Below are 22,063 nucleotides of genomic sequence, written 5' to 3'. Positions count from 1 at the left end.
TGCTAAACCAGAGGTTGGCAAACTATGGCCTGTGGGCCAAATCCAGCCAATGGTCTGTTTTTGTACAGTCCTCAAGCTAAAAATGGTTTTTACATTTTTTTTAAAGGGTTGTAAAACAAACTGAACTAAAAACAAAAATATACAACAGAAAATATATGGCCTACAAAGCTGAAAAAGTATTTACTATCCGACCCTTTCTATAAAAAATGCCAATCTCTGTGTTAAATCAAGTGAATAAGTATAACCCTTAAGCTTATGTGGAAATATGAGCAGCATGCAATATGTGTTCATAATTTTAAAATTCTTGGGTTTTTTTAATCTATATTATCTTTAAGGAAAACAAAGGTCAGGATTTATAATATTTAACCCTTACTGCATCAACTTATTTTAAGCAAGAGAGATATCATATTTAAACATTATCCAAATAAAACCTAATTTTAGCAAGGATCTCTGGTAGTGATAAACTTGTTTTTAACACTGTATTATCTGCCAGTTTCTTTTACATTTACAAAAGAAAAAAGCTACTAAATACAAAAAATATATAACACAAATATTTAAGGGAAAGAAAATAAAATACTCTAATCAGGCTGATGTACAGTGATGCTGACTTAAAACAAAGAAAAAGCACATACTTACTTATGAGCCCTGAATGTATAGATAGGCTCCACATCAAGAGATGTACTCCTAAATCCAAGAGAGAGAGGACTTTTACCACTCTAAGTTTCAGTAGTAAACAGTAGTCCTGAATATATGCCACAAAATTGCCTTTAGAAATACCAACACTGTGGTAATATACCATTCTCAACCTAGGACACCTAAGACAGCTTATCTGATATCAATCACATATTTTTGTGGCCTCAAGAAACACTTGTTTAGTAGTTTAGTAATAATACCTGATTGTAGTGTTCTCAGCATTATCATAGTCTATTTGACTAAAGGAAGAGAGAGTCACACTCAAAGAGCATCATAGGCTTTGAGGAGATAAATTTCTGGATTCAATTAGCTGGCTAACTTCAGGCAAATTATTTATTCTTTTGGAACTTCAGATTCCTCTACATATTTAAAACAAAACTGAAAAATCAGGATAATACCAAATACTCACAGGATTAAATAAAAGTCTACATGTAAAACAGACTAGGCTAGAAACAGGCATTAGCAGGATTTCAGCACATGGCACTTCAATTTCTTTGCATTTCCATAAAGGTTAAGATATCTGTCCTCGATACTTGTAAAAGTTGTCCAAGTCATCAGTTAATTCATTAATCAGAACACTGAATGTATAGATACTCTACACTAATACTGGCCATGACTGTTAATGGAAACTGGATGTAAAGTCAATTACTTACCGTTTCTTATATTGTATTACAGTTTTTTATATGATTCTCTCCTCAAGCATTTCCAAAATTTTATGCTCAAAGGTAAACAGGTCACTGTTATTTACATGTGGAGATATTGTTCCTAAGCTATCACCAGCTAAGAAACTTGTTTCAATATTTTTCTAAGTTTTAGTCAAGAATATATGAGACATTGACATTCTTTGGTCGAATGAGATGCCCATTGTGGCCAGAGAACTAAAAAGACAAAAGGCACAATTTATAACAAAGAAATAATTACTCTCTGCTGAAGATACCTGATCCTTATGAGAAGTCACTTGGTTTTAGCAAGATCTGGTTGAACTGGTTGATGAAGACTGATAAATCAAGTATTTTATCAAGTTTATGTAGGACTCACAGCAGGAATGTTCACTGATCTCGTTTAAACTTGGCAATAGATATCCTCTATCAGTAGTAAAACTTCTATAATCTTTGCCAGTTCATGTTTATTTCTCCTTCCAATAACAGAAGTGCCTGACACCAGAGAAGGGCCATTACTGGCACATGCTAGGTTTGGACCATCTGATTAAAGGACACAGGAGAGCGACCTCCAGTAAGTACCCTACCAAGTGGGACCCGGACTAGCTTGGTCACTGATAAAAGAGATTATAACAACTCATGTCTGTTCATGCTTAAGAGAGGAACCGAGGGGCTGAGGGAAGAAATAGCAGTTAAGTGACAGGAATAACAGTGCCTTTCAGTCTATACATGTTGGTAGGTATGGAAAGTACCTAAAAGGTCAAGGCCAAAAGACAATACCAAAGAACAGTCCTTCACCCCTCAATCAGCCTCCCTTCCACATCATTAAGTCCAAACCTAATAAATAATATGGCAAGGTTGTGCTGGGGAATGATGACACGCCTACACCTCTTTACAACAACAGTAGAAACCTTCAATATAGACAAGGGAATCCACAAATATGACAACCATTTAAAATACTGTGTAAGGATTGTAAACAGCATTCACAAGCTCTGGGAAACTATCAGATAATACTATTTCTCCCTCAGTGTCAGTTTTCCAACCTGATATCAGATTGTGAGTAAGAAGGGAAAAATTCTAATTATGTGACATGGTAAAGAAGAAAAAGCTGGAAGGTATACTTGAGAAATTTAATAGCAAATAATTAAGTACTTTTCTGCTGAAAACTGATAATTAAAATACTCAAATACAGGGCGTCTGGGTGGCTCAGCTGGTTGAGCATCTGACTCTTGATTTCAGCTCAGATCATGATCTCACCTTTTGTGGGTTCGAGCCCTGTGGTGGGCTCTGTGCTGACAGTGTGGAGCCTACTAGGGATTCTCTCTCTCCCTCTCTCTCTGCCCCTCCCATGAACGCTCTCTCTCTCTCTCTCTCTCTCTCTCTCTCTCTCTCTCAAAATAAATAAATAAACTGAAAAAAAAAAAAACCCTCAAATACAGTTAAAGTAGAATATTCTCACTTTTTGGCTGGGGCTGTTTTCTGCAAATTCCACATTTTTAATGTGTGATCCTCTGATGCTGTTATCAAAACGGGCTCAGTGGGGTGGAAAGCAAGGGCTCGAATGCCATCGAAGTGACTTCGTAATGTAAACTTAGGGTTCCATGTCTTCCTCAATGCATCTTTATTGTTTGCTATCTGTTAAGGAAACAAAAGAAAGATACCCGGACATCTGGTTCAGGACATGAAAAAAATTATATTGCAACATTAATTCCTGCTGATTTGTCATTAAATCATCACATTGTGCAATTGTCAAAACAATATAATTTCTAAATGCAAATAATCAAATCAAAAGGCAAAATTAACAGTACGTCAACAGTGGTTTTCTTTGAAGAAATATGAATGAATACACAACATAAAAACAAGTAACATAATTCAAAATTGAAAGAAGACTAAATAACAAGAATGGGTCTTTACTAGGATGACTTAAAAAAACAACAGACAAGTAATTTCAACCTAAATTATAGTATAGAAACTAATTTGGGATAAAACCTGAAAACTGGGGCGCCTGGGTGGCGCAGTCGGTTAAGCGTCCGACTTCAGCCAGGTCACGATCTCGCGGTCCGTGAGTTCGAGCCCCGCGTCGGGCTCTGGGCTGATGGCTCAGAGCCTGGAGCCTGTTTCCGATTCTGTGTCTCCCTCTCTCTCTGCCCCTCCCCCATTCATGCTCTGTCTCTCTCTGTCCCCCCAAAAATAAAAAAATAAAAAAAAAAAAAACCTGAAAACTAAGTTACCTTTAATAACCTATTAACATTATAGAATATGATCCTACTTCTAGATTTTCAGTACTTTATATGAAAAGCTAAATTTTCTTTGTCAAATTGGTAACAACGTTTATAAACTGGAAACATAAAATGTTAACCCTGAAAGAGACAATCAGATGTTACAAAACAATAAATTCCATTTGCAAAGCACAACATTATCTTGCTTTTCTCCACACAGACTCCATCTCAACAACTTAAAAAATGCAGTTTTTCATTCCAAGAATATTCCAACTTTTTTTTTCATTTCCAACTAACAGCAAAGCCAAAGAGGTTCATGTTTAACTTTACACTAGCACCACATATGCTATCACATATTACTTTACACTCCATGACTAACAAGCATTCTAGATTTAAGCACAAGTAGGGCACATATTGGTTAACACACTGAAGAAATATTGCCATACTTACAATGACAAAAAAAACCAATACTAATAATAACTGCTATTTTGAGCATTATTCATTACTTTATACATTTTTCAAAAACTTAACACGCATTAACTCACTTAAGTGTCACAACAGCTCTATGAAGGAATCAACATTATCCCCACTTTAAGGACCAGACATGTAAAGAAAAGAGAAGCTGAATGAGTTCCCTCTAGTAAGTGGAAGACTCAGGATTCAAAACCAAATAGCCTGACTTAAGAGGCTACACTCGTAATACAAACTATAACTTAGGACCCAGAAGTTTAAAAGTCTGCAGAAAAATTTGGATAGAGCAGGTCACAACTGGAGCAGTAAGAAGACAGAACACACGATGCAAGGAACTACTATAAGATCTGGGGCTGGTTATCTTTGCATGGGGGTTGGGGGTGCGTGGAGCAGGGGGAGAAGCAGAACAACTAAGTTGACTCTTGTCTGCTCTTATTGAAGAGCTGAAAGATTTTCATATACAAAAACAATTAGATTCCTTCTGAATGTCTTAATGTGGTAGACAGCCACTGAGATGGTTCCTGATCAGCCCTACGTCCTCATATTTACACCTTGTGTAAATTTACTCAGCCCTACGTCCAATATTTACACCTTGTGAAGTCCCCTGCCACAATACAGGGTTGCTCTGTGTGACCAATAACATATAGCAAAAGTGGTGGCAAATTACTTCCAAAATCAGGTCATAAAACCTTGCATCTTGGGTGTTCTTGCTCACTCTCTTTTCAAGTACACCCACACTGGGAGAAGCCAGCTGCTCCACTGAGAACGCCACACAGAGGCTCCTGGGTGAGAAACTAGTCCCCAGCCAATAGCCAGCAAGGAACCAAGGCTTTTGAACAACTGCATGAGTGAGCTTGGAAGGAGATCTTCCCAAGTCTTCATTTAAGACTGCAACCCCTGCTACATGCTTACTATAACCACATGACAGACCAGAACCACACAGCTATGCTGCCCCAGATTGCTGGCCTCCAGAAACTGTAACAAATGTTGTTTTAAGCTGTGTCGTGTGCAATTTGTTACACAGCGGTAGGTTACTAATATATTTATTAGAACTAGAGACTTCTTTTAGAAACACAGACATAACACTAAGTTTTTAACAACTAACAGCTAAAAAAAAAAAAAAAAAAAGAATGACATTTGTCTAGAGACATGACTGAATTCTGTAACATATGGGACAAAATCTTTGTGAGTACGTATAGAGAGGACAAAAGTATCTCATGGGAACTTCTGCTTTTAGCCATGATGTAGACTAGACCATTAGGATCAAGTCTGTACTGAGGACAAGTAGAAAAGCAGAGCTAATAATTTTTAAATGGAGAACCAGAAAAATAGTGAAGAAAAAGGAGGCCAGGATTTAGGGGAAGACAGAAATCTAAAAAGGTGAGCCTGATATTTGGAGTTGTTTCTCCCCAGAGGGTATTTACTGATTCCAGAGGGGATGGTTGAGAGGTCAGGCTGTGCTTTTGACGCTTGGGCAGTGCAAGGAGATACAGACTGGTGTCCAAGGCCTGCCAAGAAGGTGGGGCTTGGTGAAGCACTGTGCTTTGGGTTTTGAGTCCAAAGGGTTGCATCCTAGACAGAAGCGTGAACTAGAACAAAAGCCCTTGCAGAGACTGCAGATCAGCTTTAAATCATCTGAAAAACTGAAACTGAAATGAGGTGATCCAGATTTCTACTGGCTACAGACATCTGAGAGAAGCAAATTAAAATATACTCCCTGGGGGAAGTTATCATCCTAGGCCTAAAGTTATTTCTATAGACATTTTTTCAAGTATGGTTATTTGGACACAATAAAAAATAACCATGCCCACACAAGATTATACAGCTTAATGAAAACAACTGGGAACATAATCATGCTTACTGTGTTCAAGAAGATAAAAGACAACATTGCAAATTTTGGAATAAATCTATAGAAAAAGAATTCTAGAAGCAAACAGTGTAAGACCTAAGTAGATAGGTTTAATTACACATTACACATAACTGAAGAAAGAATTAGTTAACCAGAAGATGGGTCGTAAAAACATCTAGAGTGAAGTATAGAGACAAAAGATGGAAAATACATAACAAAGGGAGCAGGAGACAGAGGATGTAGAGAGTTCTAACAATATAACTAGAGTTCCAGAAGGAGAAGAGAGACGTGTAAAAGCAGTATTTGAAGATAAATAGCTGAGAACTTTATATAAAACTGAGAAAAACATACTAAGCCAAGAAGGTCTAAGAACTTCATGAAGGTTAAATAAAAAGAAAACTAAACCTTGGCTAACAGTCAAGACATAGGAAGATTATGAGTCATAGAAGAAAAAAAAAATCAGACTAACATTGAACGACCAATAAAAGAAATGACAGCTGACTTCAGCAGAAAACGAAGGAAGAAAATGAAGTAATATATTTAAAATGTTTAAAGTGAAACTAAAGGGGCGCCTGGGTGGCGCAGTCGGTTGAGCGTCCGACTTCAGCCAGGTCACGATCTCGCGGTCCGTGAGTTCGAGCCCCGCGTCGGGCTCTGGGCTGATGGCTCGGAGCCTGGAGCCTGTTTCCGATTCTGTGTCTCCCTCTCTCTCTGCCCCTCCCCCGTTCATGCTCTGTCTCTCTCTGTCCCAAAAATAAATAAACGTTGAAAAAAAAAATTTTTTTTTAAATAAAGTGAAACTAAATACAAAACAAAACAAAACAAAACAAAACAAAACAAAAACCTTGCCAACTGGAACTCAATACCAGAGATAAAAGTTAACTCACTCAGGTGAAATAAACAATTTAATAAAACCAGAAACTGAGGGAATTGGATACCAGTAGACCTTCACCAAAGAGAAATATTAACTGTTTTTAGAGTAAAAGAAAAGTGTTCCAGATGGACAGTCAGATGCGCAGGGGAGAAGAGAATAAAGCAAAATGAATCATGTAAAACGGATAACCCTAACTGAATGTTGAGTGTATAAAACATTATCTTGTAGGAGATAAATGTCGAGACAAAATATATAGTAATAGTAACATATATGTACAGTAGGAATTTTTTAAGTATAGTTAAAAGTGTTCTTAAGGTCTGTGCATTAAAATTTCGATAAGGATATGTGTGGTAATCTCTAGGGTAACAATAGAAAGAGTAATGAAAGACTGCATAATCTCCAAATAATGGAGTGGGGGTGACTTATAAAAAAGAATCCCAATATAGCTAAAAATAGGAGAAAAAAGAACACAGAACAAGTAGCACAAATAAACAGTGGGCTTAAATCCAAATATATCAGTAATTACTTTAAAAAGAAATGGACTCAATGCTCCAATTAAAAACGTTGTCAGGGGCACCTGGGTGGCTCAGCTGGTTAAGCATCCGACGTCTGCTCAGATCATGATCTTGTGATTCAGGAGTTCCAGCCCCTTATGGGGCGAGTGTGAGCCCCGCTTCTCTCTCTCTCTCTCTCTCTCTCTCTCTCGCTCTCTCTCTCCCTCGCTCTCTGCCCCTCATGGGATTCTGTCTCTCTCTCTGCCCCTCGCTCATTTGCGCCCTCTCAAAAATAAGTACATAATACATAAAAATTAAATAAAATTAAAAAAATAAAAAGGTTGTCAAATATTAGATGAAAAAACAAAAGTCAACTAAATTGTGTTTTTATACACAACAGATGTAGAATATAAGGACACAAAACTACTGGAAACAAATATTTTTTAAAAACCTGTATCATATATGCAGAGAATGGGGAACCAAGAGCCCATTTAGATGAGGTTATTGTAGTAGTTCCAGGTGAAGAAAACAATGGAGTAGGATGAAAAGTAAAAAACAGCTAACGATTTTAGGTATTTTTGGAGGAAGAACCCAAAAGACTTACTAATGGACTTAGCAAAGAGTGAGAATTTTGATTTGTGGGAAGAGGAGTGAGTGGTGAGGTTCCTCTTTGGAGCACATCCTTCTCATATCCATGGTTTGCTTAAGCATCCATCTTTACAGCCCCCATGTGGTAGGAGCTATACTGTGTTCTCCAACAAAGATAATGAGGTATCAAAGTGAGACCATTTTCATCAAGACAAGACAGGTTGTAAATACTTTATAAAACAAGCAACTGTTTTTCTGACAATTTAAATGTAGTTATAAAACAACTGTGTTTGGGATTAAGTAAACGCATGCATGTGTAAAGGTATGACGATTTCAGTTTTGGTCTAAATCACTGATGGGTCGGCCTTAACATCTGCAAGACACCCTGGAGACATCCCTGCCTAACAATAACTAAAATCTCCTGTAGACCAAGTATTCACTGATAATGTACTGGAGAAGAAACTCAAATGTTGCCATTAGGGAGGCATGAATTTCAAGTGATCTCTGGTGCCTTAAAACATAAAACCCAAACTTGTAACAGAAAGGGAATTCTTTCCCTTAATCTAAAACCAATAAACAAGATATAAAAACTTACGGATTTAGGCAAAGACCATCATTTTAATCTCTACACAATGTGAAAAATACTGTATTTTCAAAGTTTGCAATTAAAACAGAACCAAATTCTATACCTGTAAGGAAATTTTACCACTGTTATCTTTTTCTATTAGGTTAACTTTTTATTTTTAAGAAATGAAAAAACAACAAAAATAAAACCATGACTCACATCATAAGTTAGTGAATCTGCTTCATTGGCCACTGTAAGTCCAGCCAATTCTCCAAGTCCCAGTTCACTTTCAAGGGCTTCATCTGCTCCCATGATGAAGGACTTCCCAGAAGAAGGAGGAAAGGTCAATGCTTCCACTGAAGGGGGAAGACAGAAGACACATAAAAAAACTTCTAAAGTGTAAACAGTCTCTTAAGGGCATGTCTATATTTGATTATTTTTAAATGCATTCAAACACAGTAAAATTCAGTGAGCAGAAAATCCTCAAGAACTGGTTGCTTTTTCTGTATCTTAACCATAGGCAAAGGTATCTAATTTGAAAAGTACAACACAAGGGGCCTGTGGGTGGCTCAGTCGGTTAAGCGTCTGACTTTGGTTCAGATCATGATCTTGCTGTTTGTGGGTTCGAGCCCCGCATTGGGCTCTCCGCAGCCCCTGTAGATCCCACATTGGATCCTCTGGCTCCCTCTCTCCTCTCTCTCAAAAATAAATAAACATTAAAAAAAAGAAAGAGAAAAAAGAAAAGTACAACAGGAAACAAATCCAATAGACCATTGTCCCTTCTTTTTCACTATACAAAAAAATAATACGACTAAAGCAAAGTAGGCTTACCTCGTTTGCTATTTCATGTTAATTACTCAAATTACTTCTATCAAATATTAAACATAAGTAACAAGTGATCTGAACACTCCTGGTCTTATTCAAAATGAAATTGCTTAATTCTGTAACTTGGAAGAATACAGAAAATTTCAAACGAAAATGGTTATGATAACTGGGGTGCGTGGGTGGCTCAGTTAAGCGTCTGACTCTTGATTTCAGCTCAGGTCATGATCTCACAGTTCGTGAATTTGAGCCCCACATTAGGCTCCATGCTGACAGCACAGAATCTGCTTGGGATTCTCTCTCTCCCTTTCTCTCTGCCTCTCCCCTGCTCATGGTGCATTCTCTCTCTCTCTCTCAAAATAAATCAACATTAAAAAAAAAAAAGAAAGAAGTAAAATAGTTACAACTATAAAACATGCCTATATGAGGCAAACTTAATGTTGGTGTTAGAACTCAGGACTGTGTCTGGAGAGAAGGGGAGAAGCAGTAACTTGAAGCCCAAGCAGCCCTTCAAGACCCTGGTAATGTTCAGATTCTAACCGAGGGAGTGGTAACACAGCTGGGTTCACTTTGTGATAATTCACTGACCTGCTCCCTTACCACTTCTACAGTTTTCCACAGGTATAGTTCAGTTAAAAATGTCTGTGTCAAAGACATTTTCTTTTCACTATAAGTGGATTTTTATTTCAAAGACGTTTTTTTAACGAAGTGTCCGTTTGAACAGTTTCATTAGCCACGAGCTGACGCCATTATCTTCTTTGTAATAGATGACACTGAACATACCAATCCAATTCCTCCAATCACCATCATAGAAGAATCAGTTAAAAGCAAAATGCCAAAGTAAAACAGGAGTTTTACCTAATTTGGTCAATAGTAAATTGTTGATTTTTATAAATGCAATTATGCTGGCAAACTGTCAAAGATAGTCTTTGAGTAGTTTTCTAGAGGTGGTTACTTTACTAATAACAAACATTTATAAGTTGGTAAGACGAATTTAACAGTTTAAACTCCGGCTGCTAAAAAAATGTTTTGTTTCCTTAAGAAAAACAAGTCAATATATTAATTAGCATATGTAGAAAACTGGATTTAAAGGTGTTTTTCAGCTTTAAATTATGTAAGTTTAGATTCAATCATAAGTATTTGTTGAAGAAATGAAAGAATAGTTATGTCTTAAAAATAGTAGACATAAGAGTTATGTCTTAAAACCCTTGTAAGAACAAAGGAGAACATAAATTAAGACCTTATGCAATTAAAACCACCATGCAATAAAGCAGCAATAATAAAAATGGGTTTTACCCAAACATACCACATATCCTCTGAGGGGTTTGAGCAGCTCTCACATTAACTACTGCAGGGTGGAGACTGTTTAGGTTAGAATAGCAATTTTCATGCCAAATTTCAATCAAATGACTCACAGGAGACTATGAGACTGGGTCTTCAGCCAGGTGTTTTGTTTGTTTTCATTTCTACTGTATCCAGACAACTTTGTTCAGGTGTGAAATAAAAAGGACTCTTAAAAACAAGACTAAGATTCATGGGATTTGAGCACACACTCTGTTTGGGCTAATTTAAACAATGCTCTAAAAATGGCCATGTCAAACCTTGAAACAAAGGCAGAGCTCCTTCCAGCACACTCCCTGGCTAAGCCAGCACACCCGAGGGCCAGAGGGAGCGACCATGGGCAGAACTCTAAGACTCCTTACAACTTGAGACGATAGGCCACATTTCTTCAGCTTTTACAAAATTATTTAACTGTGCCTCTTTACTATTTACAGTTAAATAATTAAAACAAAACCATTAAAACAAAAATAAAGTGATAAACATTTATAGCACACACAGGCTATGGACACTTTTTCTGAAACTAAACTGGAGACCAAGAGGCATCATTCATGGGCAATTAAATACACCGTGTATTTCTTACATACTTTTTATATTTTTGAAAACCTTTCACTGAGGAAGAAAGCTTATAGGACCCATGTTAGAGACAGTAAGTTAGATATTCAATGCTTCAGTTTTAAGGTTCTTCAATATTTTTTCCCATGAAGGGCACTTTCTGTGGCTTATGTAATGCTTCTATACATTTGTCATTTAGTATATAGTACTTATTCTGTCTCTGTTATTAGAATTCTGCAAGATGAAATCTCTGATAAAACTCTTTAGGAGTTACTAGAACAAAAGAAAAATGAACTTCTTATCTAGACTTGATCTTAGAATAACAAACTGATTAAAATTCTCACATGGATAGTGTCAAGTGAATGTATCTCCTAGAGGACAACAAACACACCTAATGAGGCCCATGACTTCACATCTTTAATTCAAAAGACGTCTCTATATCAAAGAAATTGTGTATTTAGAGTATAAAGGTATAATGTACAAGTCTTCGTTACTTAATGTATGAGTAATAAATTCCAGGTATACTATGTATAAAATTAACTCTAATAACTAACCATGTGATGGTCAAAAGTTTCATTTAAAAAGTACTCCGACCATGAAAATCTGTCCATCAAGGTTCTATCAGTTTATGTCTCTCTAAAATGTAACTGAATTTAAAACCCAAGAAAGAAAAACACTTATGATTTTTCTGTGGCTTTTTCCCAGTCTGTTTTATTCAATAAATAGTAATTTGAAGAAGCATATTCACTGCAAACAATTACAGTATTTAAATTCAAGGCAATTTTAAAAAATAAATATTGAAAAATATTTATTAATCATTAAGGTTCCTTTTACATCATACTGGATTTTCAGCTAATGTAAATACATACTTTATTTTTTTCAACGTTTTTTTTTTTTTTATTTATTTTTGGGAGAGAGAGAGACAGAGCATGAACGGGGGAGGGGCAGAGAGAGAGGGAGACACAGAATCGGAAACAGGCTCCTGGCTCTGAGCCATCAGCCCAGAGCCCGACGCGGGGCTCAAACTCACGGACCGCGAGATCGTGACCTGGCTGAAGTCGGACGCTTAACCAACTGCGCCACCCAGGCGCCCCAGTAAATACATACTTTAAAATCAATTTCTAGGGGTGCCTGGGTGGCTCAGTCAGTTAAGCACCTGACTCTTGATTTCGGGTCAGGTCATGATCTCATGGTTCGTGGGTTCAAGCCCCCACATCATGCTTTGTGTTGACAGCATGCAGAGCCTGCTTGGAATTCTCTCTGCCCCTCCCCCCACTTGCACATACACTTTCTCTCTCTCTCTCTTTCTCTCTCTCTCAAAATAAATAAATAAACATTAAAAAAAAGTTTAGATCAATTTCTACATATAAGCATTTTATCTATTTATAAATAGATAAGTCAGAACTTATGTCTAGAAAACAGGCAGAATTGTATTTAAATATCGTAAGACAGTACTGTAAAAAACTGGGAACCTAAATATCCAAAAGGGATATGGTGAAGTATCAAGTCTAAAATATAATGTGTAATCTCAAAATTATAATTATGAAAGTTGTTTTGGGACTTTATGTTACATAAATAAAACAAGATAGAATTACTCTGTGGTGACTGTAACTTTGTTAAAAAAAATACACACAGTTAGACAAGGACTGAAAGGGAACAAAGAAACACAGTTGCAAGTGTGAGTAGACTTTCAGGTGTCCTCCCCCCCCCCCCCCCCCGTTTTCACTTATCGATGACAGACTTTAAAGAAAACATCTGAAAATACTTACGTGAATCTCGAAGTAAACATTTACTACCTATCATATGGACTTAATTTTCTTCTTGTTGCAGTAGGGTGAATAAAACAGCCTGTACATACCAAATACACGGCTTCTAGGGAGGTGGACTAGAATCTGGAGTTGGACTTGCTGTTTATGCACCCTTTTCAAGTCTAACAGATTGAAGGGGGAATCAAACCCCTTCAATGTAAGAAAGCCTACATTTGGGGAACACCATGTCGATCAAACATACGTAAAATAAAGTTATTTTCTTAGGAAAGTCCTTTCTAATAACTGAATTTAGATATGCATTTCCCAGTAGTGTGTGTGTGTGTGTGTGTGTGTGTGTGTGTGTGTGTGTGTGTGCGCGCGCGCGCGCGCGCACTCAGGAGTGTCATATACTTACCTTCGTCTGCCCTATTTATTTCGTGTTCTGGAAGCCTGGAGCTGGTGGGTCTGGAAGGTGAACCCACAGATGGCTGTAACGAGGGAAGTTCATCAACATCTCTCAAGTTAGCAAGCATATCTTGTAGTTTTGACCTATTGGGCCCTAGCCCAGAAACAGGGAAGAAGAGAACAAAAAAGAATGGAATTATCCAACTGCATCAAAATGGTGCCATAAACCTTATTCACATTTGCTTACATTCACCTTTAAAACTACCCTACCATATTAAAAAGTAATTACTTTCCAAGTTTTCAAATTATTTTAAAAGTTTATTTCTTGAGAAGAATTATGTTTTACATATATTTTAAAAATTAAGCTAATGGAATAATATCGCTATTTCAATAAAAAATCATATTCATATGCAATTTGGACCATTAAAAATAATAGCATTCTTTTAATCCTTATATATTGCTCTAAATGACGACAGATACCAGGGATTGTGAAGCTACTGTGTACTGAGTTAAACGGCAACATTCCTTTTTGTCCATTTATGTGAAGTTGCATTCACTGCCTTACATCCTGAAGCTATGGTACCCGAGGTGAAGTCTCATGCCCTACTGATTACTTACCTGAACTTTGATTCTTCATTCTCCCACATCCCTGTTTTGACTGTTTTATATAGGATAGAGGCTGAAACAGATCTTCGGTAGTTTTTCCTGTTACAAGTTTAATTAAGAATGGGAAAATCTTACCCATAGTCCATTATGGTTTTTTTTTTCCTATACCAGCAAAGAATACAACTATTTTTAAGCAATTTTAACTACTACCTAGAAATATATTTCAAGACCGTATGATTGGAGTACACAATTTGACTGGAAATATTTCTACTGGGCCATATCAATAGGAATCAAATTTTTCCAACAGTAAACGTTCAATTAAAAAAATATTTGTGGGGGTTTGTAAATTTCTGCTTCATACCAGGTCAAAGTTTTGCTTCGGTTCTGTTTTTACCATGTCTTCACTTGTTCCCAGATCACCATTTTATGAAAACAGTGTGAACTGATGATGATAAACAAAATGTGTGGAGCCTCACCCTGCAGTCCCTCTACCCTAAGATATTAAAATTTCTCCCCCTGTAGTCATTTTTCTTTGTCATACAAAAAAATTATGTGCTATATACCTGCATGCTGATCATAATCTCCAGATTCAGGAAAGCCAATAGCTTCCATTAGTAGAAATACAGTTCCAGTCAAATGGTGCCATTTTAGATCGTAAGTGCTAAATGCCAACTATAGCAATGCCTTGATATTTGACAAGAACTGAATAACCAGTATAATAGGTGGATTCTACGTAAATCCTGGATACCCTTCCAAATGAGAGATTTTTTACATTTCAAAACATTATTGTAGCATAATGACTTAAAGAAATATCAACTTAGGTCAACCTGAAAATTAAAATATTCTCCTTTCTCATTTATGACATTTGCATTAAAATTTCAGTGTAACTGGTTTTGCCATGGCTCTGAAAAGCCCTAGTAAATCATATCTCATTACTGTTTAAGATCACATTTATTATCCATACATTTGGATAAAAAGTACAAAATGCTCTTAATGTTTTAATATTAATATTTCTCATTATAATTTAATTTATATTGAGAAGGCATCAAATAATAGTTCTTAGTTATGTAATCGTTACAAGTATAACATCAAAAATAGCCACTGACTTTTTAATCCATTCAAGTTAAATACTTGTAACTCCTAGCATATTTTAAATAAAGATTTGAATTGTTTATCAATAACAACTACGCTTTTTCCAACTTTTAAATACATGTTTCACTAAACTGGATTTTAATCCCACTTTACACTACTTTAATATCCCAAAGGATGCAATTCCTTTTGCCATAAAAGGGAGACCCATGTGCATATGGTCAACGGGAGTGGAAGCACAGGAGGTAGTTTAGCTTTGCTGTCCTAAAAAGGTGTTTTAGATGGTTTTCAGGGATGCTTGAAAGCTTCTTCAAGGTTTCTACTTTACATACTTAATTAGATCTACTGCTAAACCTAATAATTTGCATAATTATATATATATGTGTATATATATATATATATATATATATATATATATATATGGTTATATATGGTTCACAGGGCTAGCAATTTCATTTTAGCTTCCAGTTTTTATATGGCAGACATCTTATTAAAAAGAAAAAAGCTAATTGGCAATATTATTATAAATGAAATTGGGCAAAATTCTTAAATTAGAAAATAAATACTTTTAAAAGTTGTGTATTTGACTCTCTGCCCTGTATAGCATATAGTAGTGAGAGCAAATGAACTGTGTGTTATGAACACACAGAATATTCAGGGGTAGAAATTAACTTTCTGTCTCCAAGGTCTAAAATTATATGCAGTAATTTTGGTGGATTGCCAGAGGGTCAAACTAGATGAGATTTAAAACTGTCAACAGTGAAAAATCATTGTGGTAATTAAGCACATATACTTTAAAAATGAAATTATCACTATGTTTTGAATATATAGTTCCATATTCTCACAAGGCTCTAGATTTATTATTGGGATATATTATGATTCCATAATCAGAAGCATGGTTGTTTTTATTTTTTTAAGGTCACAATCAAATAACTAACCACTTAATTTCAACCCCTGAGAGCAGATGAAAACGAAAGAGACCAGGAGCAGAAAAGAAAAAGAGTAAGTGGTTTTAGGAAAACATTGGGGAAAAAAATTGGGGGATATAAAAAAAGGAAAGATTTATGGTTTACAGATACAATGTTTTCCACTTACTCTTCACCCCCTTTTTCCCCTTTCTCTCCTTTTTGTATTGTTCCTTGAGTTTGGTAATTACTCCCTGGTCCACATTCCAGGCTTCAGGCATGAGACACTGGTCTTCCTTTTCTAAATAGAGTAAAACAAATGAAATAGCCTTTTTAAATTAAATATTGAACACTATAAGTCAATTCACTGTTGTGTCACTGAATGACAACAACCATTTTCTTCAATGTAACACTAATTTTAAAGTTATTGCTTATAAGTCATACAAAATGTAATATCTAAGAAACGACAATTCAATTTCCTAGGTAATAATATTAAATTTCTCTTGAAAGAAACAGAAAAAAACACTAGAAGATTTGAGTGACTTTTATTAAATTAAGCCCCACAACTCTATAATGAGAAGCCCTCATTTTCATTCCATTTTCTGAATTCAGTTATGACTGACTCACAAAAAAAACACTTATTAATTTATGTAATGAGAGAAGATTATTATTAAGAGATTATACAAAACAGTCTTCAATGATCTTTTCATTTCAAAAATTTTATATTTTTGGCATGTGTTCATCAACTAATCATTTTTTTTACAGGCCTTATAAACAGCACTTTGTAAACTTATCAATCAACCTTCATTCAAAATTTAAAGCAATTTAAGTGATTTGTTAGCCTATAAGTTCTTAAACAGGAAACTGAGCTTCTAGCAGATAAGAAATTCAATCATTAATTTTCACTATTTCAAGAGAAGAAAATTTAAGGAGTAAATATGTTACATATTTTATACTTAGTATAAATTTATATACTATATAACATTATGTGTTAGCTCAGAACTCTTGCTTGAACTCAAGACTCATATCCAACTGCCCACTCTACATTTCCATGAGAAATTCTAAGATATCTCCAACTAAACATATAAAATCAAATTCCCCCCTTTTCCAAATCCAATGTTTCATCCTGCCATTTGCTCAGACCAAAAAACTCCCTTTCTTTCACACCTCACATCAAATATTTCAGGAAATACTGTTTTTTCTACCTTCCAAACACATCTAGAATCTGACTACTTAGCACATACACTACTTTTCTAATCACCCTGTCTCTTGCTAGAATTACTACAATAATTGCCCCCTTTCCCCTAACATCAAGATTATTACCAACAATGGCTACTATAGGTAGTCTTTCTCAATACAGCAGCCAGAATGATGCTTTAAAAGTCAGACCATGTCACCCTTCTGCTCAAATTCCCCTGTAGTTCCCCATCTCACCAGTGGTCTATGGCCCTACACGATTTGATCATTTGTTACCATATTCCCCTTAGAATCACTCTGCTTCAGCCATTCTGGTGTCCCAGAATTCCTCAAGCATATGAGGGCTACTGCTATCCTGGGGCATTTGCTGTAGCTTTTTTTTTCCTGAATATTCCTCCCCTAGATATCTTACTGTCAACCCATCAATCCACTTCAAGTCTTTTGTCCAGGTGTTACCCCTCAATGGGGCCTACCCCAATACAATTTTAAATTGTAATCTGTCTCCTCCAGGCCACCCTGAGCCCAGCACTCCCTATCTGCTTTACTCTGTTCTACTTTTTCTATTTCCCACAACATTTATCACTTTCTGTCAGAATATTGCTTACTGGCTATATTCCCTTAGCAGACTATATGGACCACAAAGGTAAGGATCTTCACCAAATGACTTGGCACATAGAAGGCACTTTATCAATATTTGTTGGATGACTGGAATAAATCTAAATGAATCAGAACAAACAGGAATCTATTTTTAAGAAGTTTAAATTTCAATCTACAGTTTTAAAAACTTTATTGGGCCTCTGAATATACTAAACACAATAAATTTTAAAACTCTCAACATTTTTATACCTCTAACTATAATCTATCAATAATAAAAATACTCTATTTTTCCAGAAAGATCTAACAATTTAAAATGTTAATATTTCGGGGCGCCTGGGTGGCTCAGTCGGTTGGGCATCCGACTTCGGCTCAGGTCATGATCTCACGGTTCGTGGGTTTGAGCCCCGCATCAGGCTCTGTGCTGACAACTCAGAGCCTGGAGCCTGTTTCAGATTCTGTGTCTCCCTCTCTATCTGCCCCTCCCCCACTCCAGCTCTATCTCCCTCTGTCTCAAAAAAAATTTTTTTAAATGTTAATATTTCATCAATCAGCTCTTAGTAATAAATTAAACTGGGTAGCTTTTGGATCCTAGAGGGTCTTCCATTTTTTTTTAATTAAAAGTTAAACCTTATTGTTATCTTCACTAGACTCAAAACAATAGTAATGGAAGGTCACAGAAGATGTGTGGTGAAATCTATTACTTGCCAGAAACTAACAAGATTCTTTTTTTTTTTAATATATGAAATTTATTGTCAAATTGGTTTCCATACAATTGGTTTCTATGCCTCGTACAAACTGATGAAATCTGCCTAGAATGAGTAACTACAATTTTTTAAATCTGTACTTCTTTTTGAACAGAAGATGCCAGAGATGAGTCTCTAAAACCCTCTATTACATTCTCATACTCAATTTCTACAAAATCTAGATTTTCAAGTTCTACTATCTAGGCAGAAAACACAGAACAGTCTGTATACGGATTCAAATTATTTTCATGGATATTGCTTATATTTAAAAAAAAAATAAGATAACCAATACAACTTTCTTTAAACAGACACACACATGCGCACACACACACACACACACGCACACGCACACACACAGATATATACACCGGATAAAAGGTGACAATAGTAAAAAGTTCATAGGATGTTCAACATTTCAACATTATGAGAAATTTACAGTGTTCTTCAAGATGTTGCCCTGCTGGTAAAATACTGGTTTCTTTTACTTAACGTCTCTGGTGGGATCCATATGCTTCCTTACCCCATTCTGTTCCATCGCCTGCACTTCTAGACTCACTGTCTCCTTCCTCTGATGTAACCAAGAAGTCAAACTCCTTTAGGGCTTCTTTTGTATCTCGATCTTCACTGCTATCAGGCAATGCTTTTTTCCTAACAATCTAACGAAAAAACATGCTAAATTAAAATTTTAGGATATATTATGGAATTTCTTTCTTTATTTTTTTTAACGTTTATTTATTTTTGAGACAGAGAGAAACAGAGCATGAACGGGGGAGGGTCAGAGAGAGGGAGACACAGAATCTGAAACAGGCTCCAGGCTCTGAGCTGTCAGCACAGAGCCCGATGCGGGGCTTGAACTCACTGACCGCCGAGATCATGACCTGAGCCGAAGTCAGCCGCTTAACCGACTGAGCCATGGAGGTGCCCCTGGAATTAATTTAAATAAAGAAAAACAGTATCCCTTTCTCATCGAATGAGAAAACTCAACTATTGGTTTCTTCAGAAAGTAGATCTTTGTTATGTTAAATAGCTGTAATACCTAGCCAAATCAATGGAAAACAGGGGTCATTTTGAAAAGATACACATCACACATTTTAAAGTAACCATTTAAACTTTGTTCAATGATGGCTTGTTTTAAATAAACGAATGAAATCAGATATTGAAAACATTGTTATAGTCGATGAAAAATGTCCCTGACATACTACAGTACTAGGAGAACCACAACCATCTCTTACATTTCTTGGATGCAGCCTGTGTAACGTGTAGACGTTCTATTCTAACCAAAATGAGAAACATTTCACACAACAGTGCAAAGGTTTTACAGAATATAACCATGATAAAGGTTAGCTCTACTACATCATTCCCTTAAAAATCTAAAATCCCAAAATGCATGCCTTAAAACTTAGAAAGTATTCGGTTAGAGGGGGAAAAAAAGGTTCCCATTACTATTTCTACTGTTCCAACCTGGCATCAGTTTTCTCCAATAACTCTCTACATATTTAAACTTTTTCTAAAACCTTGATCTTTCAGAGTGTGACTTAACTTAGATTTACTAGAAAATCTGGCAAGGGCTGTTATGTCTCATTCTATCTATTTAGGAATGTCTCTGGAATCACAAATCCAGTTGAAGGATTAAAATTTAGGCTTAAGGCATGCATCGGTAATTTTTGAGATCTATATGCCAATACTTGTTATGAATCATTTTCTTTTTAGTCACCTGCACCACTAAGAGCCCAAAGAAATTAGGATGACTGGTTTGCAGTTTCTTTTGCTACAATGGACTCGGTATCTCAACTTCTCCAGACCTCAGCTTCTTCATTTCATGCAAAATGGAAATAGCATGAGTTGATCAAACTGTATCAGTGGGGTAATGTGAGTGGTTTAAAATTTTAAGGGTTCAACAGACTCATCAATAGGACAGACTAGAGTCTAGAAACAGACTCTAAGAGGTAACAAATACCTGACTTGTATTACCCTGTTCTCCTGCTCATTCCTGGTATCAGTTACCAATCATAGTGCTTTTCATCTAAGATCAGATACAGTCTCAAAAATCCTCCTCAGTGCAGCACTCCAGGAAGCCACTATCAGAAGAAGAAAGCTGGTGCAATGAATGAAACCTTATCTGCCTTAACTGTCCTGGTGTGTGTGTGTGTGTGTGTGTGTGTGTGTGTGTGTGTGTGTGTGTAAAATGAATAGGAGAAATCAAGGATTCTTTAATGCTGCTAGAATAACTGGTTTAACTATTCAGAATATTTCCCTAAAATCAAGACATACTTTTATGTTTACAGCATATTCCAATCTCCCATCTATGAATCTATTAAACAAACAAAAAAAGCAAGACCAGTTTGACATACTGTGGTATAGAAAACCCATGCTGAAGGTGAATTCTTTTGTAACCACATGTCAATAATTTGTTCTAATTTTCCCTGGGCGGCCAGACCAAGGTCAAAAAGTATCTCTCAAGAGTTATGCCAAGAGAAGATGCTAACCTCATTGCTCCACAAACACACTGCCTAATCCCTCTTCTTTCACCCTAGAGGCTTGATCCCTCTCTTTCCTTGACCCTGATGGGACACCAGATATAAATTAGATAGGCCATCACCAACATCTTGTAGATAGAGAATTCTTGTTCTCGATGCTTAACAAAAAGGGCAGAGAAAATACAGACTTACATTGAAAGTCTGAATGTATTTTCAACATTCTTATTACTAAATATGGTATTGTCACAAAATTAACTCCTAATCTGTTCTAGGTTTCATCTCCTCCACATAACCTTATGAATGAAAATATGGCAACCTGCAGATCACTGTCTATCAAGTCTCCCCAACCTAAATAAATTAAAACTCCTGTCGTTTTTTTGGTTGTTGTTGTTCTTTTTTTTTTAATGTTTATTTATTTTTGACAGGGAGAGAAACAGAGTGTGAGGGGGGGAGGGGCAGAGAGAGAGGGAGACACAGAATCGGAAGCAGGCTTCAGGCTCTGCACTGTCAACACAGAGCCCGACGAGGGGCTCGAACTCACGAACTGCGAGATCATGACCTGAGCGGAAGTCGGATGCTCAACCAAATGAGCCACCCAGGCACCCCAAAACTCCTGTGTTTTTAATGGTTAGGCATAGAAGAAAAGTATGGTTACCAACAAAGAGTAGGATTAGTAAATGGGAAGGGGTGGGGTTTGTTGTAATAAGCACATATTACTTTTCCTTACGTCTAAGGTTCCACTCCACTCTTACCTTCAGTGAGTTTACAAATCAGCTTAAGAAATTAAGGCAGATACAAAAAAGTTAGGAGTTGTACAGGGTGCCACAAAGATTAGAAAAAGGGATAGAAGGTCCCTTTTCAAATCATTAGAAGAAATATAACATAAATAGGGACAAGACTGTGACTAACACAACAATTAATGATTCTTAATCCCATTACTTTTCTTCCTAAGTATCTGAATGTGGAGACTAAATCTTGCTGGTGAAGTTACCCTTCAAAATTTTAAAGATAATCACTTTATGTATACATGTATAATTTCAAGATCATTATTACACATAACTAATGGTACTATGATAAGAATGAAGACCATGATGGTAAAGAAAAATAAGATGAAGAGGTTGATCATGAGGAAGAAGAAGGAAAGAGGAGGAAATGATCCAGAATGTAAC

At 36.2% G+C, this 22,063-nt stretch overlaps 1 protein-coding gene across 2 annotated transcripts in view; it reads right to left on the bottom strand.

The window, feature by feature from the left end:
- The window catches only part of STRN (striatin), a 100,391-nt gene that overhangs the window by 24,046 nt on the left and 54,282 nt on the right, over positions 1 to 22,063 (bottom strand). Inside the window, exons 7-13 of one of the 2 annotated variants that reach the window (XM_047852469.1) lie at positions 18,938 to 19,073; positions 16,071 to 16,181; positions 13,899 to 13,985; positions 13,291 to 13,434; positions 8,632 to 8,768; positions 2,812 to 2,987; positions 637 to 684 (exon numbers count right to left, since the gene is read on the bottom strand). In XM_047852469.1, the coding sequence (XP_047708425.1) occupies positions 637 to 684; positions 2,812 to 2,987; positions 8,632 to 8,768; positions 13,291 to 13,434; positions 13,899 to 13,985; positions 16,071 to 16,181; positions 18,938 to 19,073 (839 nt within the window). The remainder of the gene's footprint in view (positions 1 to 636; positions 685 to 2,811; positions 2,988 to 8,631; positions 8,769 to 13,290; positions 13,435 to 13,898; positions 13,986 to 16,070; positions 16,182 to 18,937; positions 19,074 to 22,063) is intronic. The other variant, XM_047852470.1, reaches the window with a different exon arrangement.

Source organism: Prionailurus viverrinus, chromosome A3 (genome assembly GCF_022837055.1).
Source record: "Prionailurus viverrinus isolate Anna chromosome A3, UM_Priviv_1.0, whole genome shotgun sequence".
NCBI lineage: Eukaryota > Metazoa > Chordata > Mammalia > Carnivora > Felidae > Prionailurus > Prionailurus viverrinus.
The sequence above is the reverse complement of the archived record's forward strand: the minus strand, read 5'-3'. Positions and strand labels throughout refer to the sequence as shown.